Below are 9847 nucleotides of genomic sequence, written 5' to 3' on the forward strand. Positions count from 1 at the left end.
ACTTTGAATCTCTGTGATGGCAGCACTGAATACGTTTTGAAAGTTATTGTGAAGTGTAACATTCAGGTCCCACCAGCTATTTCCCTGCTTAATTTTATTATTTCCCAGATCATTACTTTTAAGTATCAAACAGTACTCCCATCTGCATAATTGTGTGCTGAAGTTGCAAATAAATGGCTCTTACCTGATGTCTCTATGTAGTAATGGGTAATCGCCTTCCAGTGGAAAACAAAGTCTTCTTGCAATGGAAGGGATGGCGCAAGCTGCAGGAAAGAAATAAAAAGCAGACAAAGGACATTTCCTAAATGTTAGTCTTTAGGAAAACCGAGTTGCAAACATAATAATTTCAAACAGGGGCGGGGGGACCATTTTCTCTTCTGGGAGGTAGCACCACACCCTTCACTGGCCCCACTCTTTGATAATGCCTGGATGGTGGATGGAGTTTGTGTATAGAAACCTCTTGCTTTTGTGTTGCAAGTGTGACAATGTCATGTCCCACTACTGACATGAAACTCCCAAAAGCTTCCCCAGTTCTGCATTCTTGCCTTACTGGTAAAGGTAAAGGTAAAGGGACCCCTGACCATTAGGTCCAGTCGCGGACAACTCTGGGGTTGCAGTGTTCATCTCGCTTTACTCACCGAGGGAACCGGCATACAGCTTCTAGGTCATGTGGCCAGCATGACTAAGCCACTTTACCTTCCCGCCGGAGCGGTACCTATTTATCTGCTTGCACTTTGACGTGCTTTTGAACTGCTATGTTGGCAGCAGCAGGGACCGAGCAATGGGAGCTCACCCTGTTGCAGGGATTCGAACTGCCGACCTTCTGATCGGCAAGCTCTTGGCTCTGTGGTTTAACCCAAAGCGCCACCCGCATCCCCTTGCCTTACTGGTACAGAGCCCCAAATGAGCACCTTTGCCAATAAAGGGTAATTTGAGGTTTTTAATCTTTGTTATGGTATCATATTATCATTATCACATTATTATTATCATGATAATTATCATTAACAATAAGAAGAATGTAAAAATATGATAACAAAGAGGTAATAAAGTGTGGCTGAAATTCAGTTAGGCCTCTGGGAACGAGGAGTGAACAATGGGTGCTGATTAAATGGGGAGTGTACAGTGGACAATGTCTGGTGTGACAGCTCACCAGCTTTGTAAACTGCTTTGAGTTGCTGTTTTTTTTTTACAATCAAGTGGTTTATAAATTTTATGAAATGAATAATTAAACTGGCAGCTGACTCCTTGGGAAATTGGCCTTCCTTCCTTCCTGAGAAGAAGTACTGTACATACTCCTAGTAATGCTACTGGAAAAATGGGGAAAAACTAACTAGTTTTCTCTTATTTTTGAATAGTACAAATTATAGCACACCCATTTCTGATCACATATTCTACAATATTTTTGAAACAAAAATAATGGCAGCAGGATTTAACTTCTGATCTTGTAGCAGACTGGCTGCCATTTTTAATAAACTTGACATATGCCTGATTTGATGTTCTGTGTCAACTTTTGGCTGGCAGTTCTGAAAATGGAGAAGTGGCAACACTCCTAGGAGTGACTTGCAAAAAGAATTGAATTATGGAAAGAATAGGCTGTTGGATATTATATTGCTATGCATATACATATTCAAAATGACAAAGGGGGAGCATTGGTATTGCAATATTATTTAAAAGGAAGTCCAAACAAGCTATCATGGTCACTTTAGGTTAGTGAAAGCCAGACATTTCTGAAATCTGTAAAAATGTCTTAATCTTGATCCTAAACACACTTCCATAGAACTAGAGATTATAGCTTTCGATGTACTTTCAATTAAGCGGATTTGGGATCGGAGGGTGATATACAACTATGTCACACACAAAGGAGACCCACTGAAATTAACAGATTTCATAAATAAGTCATTTTATATATACATCATATCAAGCCACTGACCTAAGCACACCTATTACCCACTAAGTTAAATGCATATGATTTTTTTTCAACATTTGAATCTTTGAAACTAACACAAACAGACAGAACTGTGACTACTTTCAGCACTCATCAGCTTCAAAATTAAGAAGAAAGACAACATGCAGTACACCAGGCCAAATGTGCCTTTAAAACAAATTCAATTTCTCAGAACACAACATCCAATATAGATTATTTCTAATGAACACTACTGTATACCAAAAGCTTTTCTACAGACCTAGTGAGAAAACTTCAGCAATGAACACCAACAAAAACATACAAAACTCAACATGATAGGTACTATATTTCATTGACTTCAGCACTCTTTAAAAGGTTGGGGCCTGCTTTGTACACACCACCAAATTTATTTTTTTCACTTGTTTAGCAGTGAGGCACTGCTATGACCTGACTTGACTTCTTAGAAGACTGCTGATAAAACCACACAATGTTGTCAGACTCAAAGCTGTGCAAATCTTTCACAAACCCTATCATGCCCCTTGTACGGTAAACCAGCAGCTTGCACACATTTAACTTGTGTGCATTCAGCTTTACCATAGCTGTCAACTTTTTCCTTTTTTAAAGGGAAATTCCCTTATGCGGACTGCTCCAGCAGGAAGGTAAACAGCGTTTCTGTGTGCTGCTCTGATTTGCCAGAAGCGGCTTTGTCATGCTGGCCACATGACCTGGAAGTTGTACGCCGGCTCCCTCGGCCAATAACGTGAGATGAGCGCCACAACCCCAGAGTCGGTCACGAATGGATCTAATGGTCAGGGGTTTCTTTACCTTTACCTTTTAACTGCCATTGAACCCAATTGGCTTTGATTGTACCCAATGTTGGCTTTAGGTGCAATCCCCGGAACATAATCCCTGTGTAAATTAAGGGCCTAATGTATGACATTCAGGCTCATTTTTAGGTACACATGTATCTAACCAAAACAATGAGTTGTATCCAACAGACCCACTAAAACTAACTCTGATATCATGGGTCGATTCTGAGTATGTCTTAGCTGGATAAAAGTTCAAAAACTCCTACAGTGAAGTTTTGGGGCTTTACTAATATTTTACCTTGCACTCTCAAGAATTCTATCAGAAATCAGTAGTATAAAAATTACAGGAAAAGGTTGTGGCCTCACTAGTGAAATCCATGGAGCAGGGCCGTCTCAAGCAGGTCGGACACCCTGGCGCCGTGGCACGGAGATCGCTCCGGCGCCCCCGCCCTTGTGAGCGGGCGCAGCCCGCAGCACAGCTTCCGCGTGGTTTCACCGCGCCCCCCTGCCTGCCCAGCGCCCTGCGCCACCAAGACTACCCCTAGAGCCGGGCCTGCCGTGGAGTATATAATCCATCGTTTCAAACATTTAATTTGACTAACATATTTTTTCCAGGCCAATAACCTATTCTACATTCACAATGTACCGTAGCTGCAGCCAATTCCAGCAACCTGAGACATGCACCAGCATAATATGCATGTTTGACATATTTACTTTATTAAAAAGATGTACTTGTACTATATTTTCAGAAGGAGTCCATTGGAAATCTGCATTAGGACAATAGAGATCTGATGCTGAGATATTACATGGTTGGAGGTGATACAAACTAGATTTTTATAACTTTTATTGAATAAAATTTTTCATTAATAAACATGTGGTTGGCATACACACGTGGTTGGCGTAACACAAATTGAGTGGAATGTTAAAATTCGTCAAGGAGCAAAGAAAGCACTGGAGGCATCATTTTCAATTCGTCTCATAATGGTAACACAAGGAATCATTAAAGAAAATTAAAGGGCAATGCACCTGCTCAAAGGCAAGTCCTACCTTGCACAAACGTATAATCAACCTTTGGAATTTTTTTGCCACAGGTCATAGAATCAGCTGGAATAACCTGGTTACTTGATGGAAGGTAGAATAGTAATTATACTGAACTTTTACCCCAAGAATGGAATTGTGTTGGCATACAAAGTACCGGTATCTTAAGAGGACTTTAGGCCAGGGGTGGTTAACCCATTAATCCTTGGTCAAACCTCTGGGTGGTACATGCTAATGGTGGGTGTATTCACCCCACCCAGTTTCCCCCTCCACAGCTGATCAGTGCAGATCTTCTGAGGAAGGGAATTATTGCCCTTGTACTCATCAAATGACCAATCTGATCAACAGGGATTTGCATTCCCATTAAGGCACTGTGGTGGGCAGTGGCATTTAAACCTATCTACCCATACCAGCAGCATGTAATTAAAAAACAACAACCCACTGCCAAAATTGATCAACTTTGGGGGGTGGGTGGGCATCAGGGCTGCAGGCAGGAGGTTAGCTGCCCAGATTTAAGCCAAATGACACAGAATACATAGCTGCCAAGTTTTCCCTTTTCTCGCGAGGAAGCCTATTCAGCATAAGGGAATTTCCCTTTAAAAAAGGGAGAACTTGGCAGCTATGCAGAATATAGTTTTTAATATTACATGCCAGAAGGCTTACGGTAGATAGGCCTCTCACTGCCCAGCTGGCACAACTGTCATAATGCTTCACAGGCAGTTGAAAAAACGTCTACTCAACCCGGAAGAATCAAATATTAGGGATGTTAGGTGCCCCCCAATTTGCAGGGATAACTGGTTTTGATGAGCGATTAGTACAAAGGTACTTTTGTTTATTACTTCAGATACTCCAGAATGCAATCAATCTCTCTCTCTCCCCCACTGGATATTCTAGGAAACTGGGGGAAATTTCTCAAACACATTTATAAAGCTGCAGGAGTGAACACAGGGAATATTTGACTGTTTGGAGCCTGTTTGCCAGTCCACTGTGGGAGCAGAAGGAGGGAGCAGCTGTGAAGGAAATTTTAATACAAAAGCCCCAGTGAAACTGTGCCTAAGGGGATAGAAGGTCATGGGGCCATATTTTAGATGTGCCTATAAAACGGAAGGGAAGGATATTATCACTATTTCTGATGTTCAGGCTAGAGTGTCAATGTTTATGTAGCAAAAACAGCACTACCTCTGCACAAAAGGAAAACATCAGCAAACTCAACTGGCATATAGGTTTGCAGGAGTATAAAAAATCTGGAGAAAATAACCAAAATGACAAAAAAACCAAGCCTAAAACACAACTACACATGAATGCAGCTTGTATTTAACTCACCAGGTATGCCGTCACAAAAAATCCACTGGCAACAAAAAATATTATACATACTGGAAATATGTAGCTTCAAAGCTCTCGCTTCCCAGGCAGGAGGCAGCCGTATCAAGCTGTCAGCCTGCCCAATTGGCACCGTCAAAAACTCCCCCTTATTCAGGCAAGGAAACCTTCCCACTCCACAGCCTTGGGATTTTAGTGATCCCCCCCCCCCCGCCTTAATTTTATGTTGTTTACTTTGCATTAGATCATATTATTTATTTACATCAAAGTTGCACCATGGGATGAAACAGAGGAGATATCCCTGCCTCTTCTCCTGGAGCTTCCCACCCCAGATGGTCAGCAGAACTTAGATATTGAAAGGTTGACTTACAGTACTTCCTCCTCCCTACCAAACAGTTTTCCTTTTGTGTCCACATTTTTAGATTGTACTAAGTTGGAGGCCAGGGACTGTTATGTATTTATACAGCCGATCTGGTAGTCTTTTTTATGTCTTGAGAGCAGGGTGGTAAAAATAGTTAAATAAATACGGACTACTGTACTAAAGTTTCAGTGTATTTTATTACACCGTGTGTGCGTGCGTATTTGTAGCTGGCCACCCTAAGCACCCTTTGTTGGGAAGACGGCATACAAACTTATCTAACAAATAAACGAAGCACTTAAAGGCTCCTGGCTTTTGTTGCGGGCCCCCTATTTGTGATCGCCCAGAGGCTTCGACTGAGCCAGAAACAGGACAGAGCCACGTAACCCGCCCAACCAGGAGACTGGGAGGAAAAGAGCAAACCACTCGGGTCTCGCCAAGCTCCCGTCCCCTAGTCCTAAGGCAGAAATAAAACTATCCGGCGTCGGAGGGAGGGAGGGAGGAAAGGAAGGCATGGCAGTTAAAGGGACGAAGCCGGCAGCCGAGCAAAGCGAGGGGGGTCGCCAGAAGGCCCCCCTAAAGCGCGTTCCCCATCTTAGGCCTAACAGGATCCCCGGGCTTGCGTGGCGGGAGCCGCCGGTGGCCTTACCGCCTCCACGGCGTGCTGGAGGATGGAGGTGAATTTGGAGAACATCTTGTCCCTGGACTGGAGCAGCCTCTGCCGGGAGGATCGCGAGAGCTCCTCGATCCGCCGCCGCCGCCGCTCCAGGGTGAGGACTGCATGCGGGGGGCCTGGCCGCGGCGATCGGGTCGGCTACCGAAGCGAAGCGGGATGGCTGCTTCTCTCCGCTGCTCTTCTCGCTCCCTCGCCTCAGGAGACACCGTGGCGCGGACGGAGAACGACACCCAAAGGGGCCGCCCGGAAGCCGAGCGCCTTCCTCTGCGGCCGCCGCTACACCCTCTCCTGCCGCCGCTACTGCTCGGCCTACAGGGGCCGCTGCCTGAGGAGCTGCCTGCGCGTTTTCTTTCGGTCTGGCAGTCAGTCAGTCAGGCCTCTGCCGCCGTGTAGAGGGAGGTAGGGGGCGGGGCGGGAAGCATCCGGCCCCGGGGAGGCAAAAAACAACGGAGAGCGGTCCGAAGGGATAGAGAGCTGGCGAGGGGGAGGCGGGCTGAGGAGAAGGGAAGCGAGAAAGAGGAGGACGAGATTACGAAACCCGCTCTTTGGCCTTTGCCGGGGCCAAGCGGAATGCCACGAAATAGTGAGCAAGTTTTCGAGTTCCTCAGAATTCCTCGTCAGAAGGGAAGGAGGAGTCGCAGGATCAGGTTTTCTCAGGGTCGTGCCCGTGACACTTTGCTGCCTGCCAGCTCTGCCATGTAAGCCCGCTAAGGCCCAGCCACGAAGCAAAGAGCCAGGGCCCACCCTGCCGCCTTGGGTGCTGAAGGGTGGTGTGAGATGCTGGAAGTCGGCCTGCACAAGTTAAGCTAACCTCTGCCCTCCAGTATAGTGGAGGCGGCTGCCTCATCATCACCGTGAAGTAAGAGTCAGCCGCCAGTTTGGCCGGCTTCTGTATGTGCGACAGGAACCTCCTCAGTGACAGTGTTATTATGTTGGCTATGCAATAAACTTCATTTATTTAGAGGAGTACTAGCTGACTTTATAGCCCCAAGAGAATCTCAACAATTATCACAAGAAGCACAGCGAGGGATTATGGAAACCGCAGTTCAGCAACATCTGGAGTCCTGCAGGTTAGCCATCCCTGTTATAAAGAGTTGTAACCACTTGCATTGAACCCTGGTGCTGGCATCAGAAATAGGTATGGTATTCTTATGATGCCAGGATTATTCAAGTGCCATTTCCTGCCCTTTTTCTTTGCCTTCTCTGATGTTGCCCTTTAGCCTCCACCTACGGTATGAGGGGCTGGGGCTGAGCAGTTGGAACTCAGTCAGCACATGATGGAGGCGAACCTTCCTTTGCTTGATGGTGATGACTTTAGAGGCATGACAGTGTCAAGAAATGAGTGACTATGTATATGATTAGTTGCTTGTTTTTTTTTGATTATTATAATTATGTCCTGTCTGTCATTAAAGGAGCTGAAGGCAGTGTACATAGTTTTCTTCCCTCCCATCTTATTTTCACAACAGCCCTATGAGGTAGGTTAGACTGAGAGTTAGTGACTGGCCCGGAGGCCCCCCCCCCACTGAGCTTCATGGCTGAGTGGGAATTTGAACCCTGGTCTCTAAGGTCCTAATCCAACACTAAGCACTACACCACACTGGCAATATTACAATATAAATGAAATACTCGATTAATCTTTGCTCAGTTTTGAGCTTCCAGGTGGATAAGAAAGAATCAAAGCAAGCTCATTGAACTCCTTTCAAGAACCAGCTACCCACTGAATTCCTTTCAAGAACCAACTACAGTACCCACTCTGAATTTAAAAGGCAAAGTGCCAGAGAAACACTCAGCTTTCAGTTTTGCATTTGCTACACTTCAGTCTTCTAAGTGTATTAGTGTGGTTGCTGTGTCAAAGAAGATTTATATGCCATTCAAGCTTCCATAGCTCACAAAGTGTAGGTAATGGAAACAATCTGCAACATGGGGGTTGTGTTCATAGGATGTACCTGATGAAGAATGATCCTAAGATTTCCCAAGCTCTGTGGGAAACTCCAAAAGGGAAGTCTGCCATTGAGGACTGGCAAACAAACCAGTCAGGGAAGGAAGTGAGCTGAATTTGCTTCCAAATTTTGACTTAGTCAAAATTGTGACCAGGTGATGCTATCACATAGGTCAGATATGGATAACTTGTGGCCCTCCATATATTGTCCTCCATTTCCTAGCAGCCCCAGCTTGCTTGGTCAATGGACAAGGATTACTCCAACAACTATCTCTGAAGTACTGTAGGTGGTGATGCATTGCTAATGTGGAGAGTAGGGAAGGCACACTTGGGAACTTATAAAGCTGGAGACTACCTCACATTGCATAGGGAAAATCCAGATCCTTCAGTCAAGATGTACATTCCAGGGTTGGAAACGGAGAGAAGTAAAAGACCTATCATGTTTGCATTACCTTAGCAAGAGAACACTGCCATTTTTCAAACATTATTGATTTTGCTCCCCTTTAGTGTGAACATTTATGTGTGTTTATATTCCCAAGGTCTCAGGGTGACAAATTAATGTTTTGTATTATATAAAAATGTCATTTGAAAAATCACACTAGAAACACACTGAAGACAGGGTTATTCCTTGGCCCATCGTTGTCACTAGTGGCATAGTTTGCCACTGTGTCTCAAAAACCTTCTTCCAACCTAGGTACTTACTTGGGGAGCTGACTTACTTCAGTGATTGGTGTCCTGATAGCCTCCCATTTAGATTACTGTAACACTTTTTTTATGAGGGCACCTTTGAAAATGGCCCAGAAACTTTGGTTGGTACAAAATATGACTGCAATATGGGCTTAGATGGGCTGTTGCACTATTTGTTAATGGCTTTTGCTCTGTTTAGAGTTCCAATTCAAAGTATTGATGTTGACTTTTAAGGCTTTTTACAGCATTGTGACTTTGTACCTGAATGATTATCTCTTTCCCACATGTGACTTCTCAGATGCTGATACAGTATCGTGATCTAAGGTCCTTTGAATGTCCGGTCAAGTGAGGTACAATAGGTGATTATGTGACAGAAAGGGCCTTCTCAGTAGTGTTGCCAGCATCCTTCATAGAGAGATCACTGCAATTCTGATATCTTACCATCCATTGAAAACATTTCTGTTTTGCCAAGCATTTTTATAGAATTTGATTCAGTTGGTCATTTGTCCTGTGTTTTATGATCTTATCATTTTAGGCTTTAATTATTTAATTATATGGTGGTTTAAAAATATTATTTTCAAATAAGCAAATATGTTAGCTGTAGGGTTCCCCATCTTTTAAATGTTTTGATCCTATCTAGTGTTTAAATTCTGAGCTGTGTTTACTTTTACTTTTTTTATTTTAAAAAACCAATTATTTAATCATGTAATCCACCCAGACAACATTTTGTTAGCATGTGGCATATGAATGAAGCACGAATTCTACACTAGCCAACCAACTAGTCAAAAGAATAAAAATTTTCAATCCTGAAAACTACAGTAGATTGTGAAGGGGAATGAATGGCGTGATGTGAGATAAACACTGAAGAAGCAGATGATCATTTGCTTCAGTCATTTGCTCTGAATGCTCCTTAGTGTGGCACACTTAATTCCCTCCTACTCTCTGCTTGTGATTTATTGTCATATGGATTAGTTAATCTGTAGAGATCTAATATGTGGAGGGGGATACTGCCTTGGGATGTGGGGGTTGTATATAACTTTTTGTTCTTTCACTCATAGGATTCAATTATTCCCTATATGCTGGAAAGCAGAGACCCTGAGGCCAGTGTTCATTGTCA

The 9847-nt window shown here is 43.9% G+C and overlaps 1 protein-coding gene across 2 annotated transcripts in view; it reads right to left on the reverse strand.

Moving 5' to 3' along the window:
* The window catches only part of FHIP2A (FHF complex subunit HOOK interacting protein 2A), a 33960-nt gene extending 27424 nt beyond the window's left edge, over nucleotides 1-6536 (reverse strand). The window contains exons 1-2 of one of the 2 annotated variants that reach the window (XM_035133087.3): nucleotides 6078-6536; nucleotides 185-263 (exon numbers count right to left, since the gene is read on the reverse strand). In XM_035133087.3, coding sequence (XP_034988978.3) covers nucleotides 185-263; nucleotides 6078-6122 — 124 coding nt within the window. In that variant the 5' untranslated portion in view covers nucleotides 6123-6536. The remainder of the gene's footprint in view (nucleotides 1-184; nucleotides 264-6077) is intronic. The other variant, XM_060274758.2, reaches the window with a different exon arrangement.
* Nucleotides 6537-9847: the final 3311 nt, after the last annotated feature.

This window comes from Zootoca vivipara, chromosome 5 (assembly GCF_965207765.1).
Source record: "Zootoca vivipara chromosome 5, rZooViv2.hap1.1, whole genome shotgun sequence".
Classification (NCBI taxonomy): domain Eukaryota; kingdom Metazoa; phylum Chordata; class Lepidosauria; order Squamata; family Lacertidae; genus Zootoca; species Zootoca vivipara.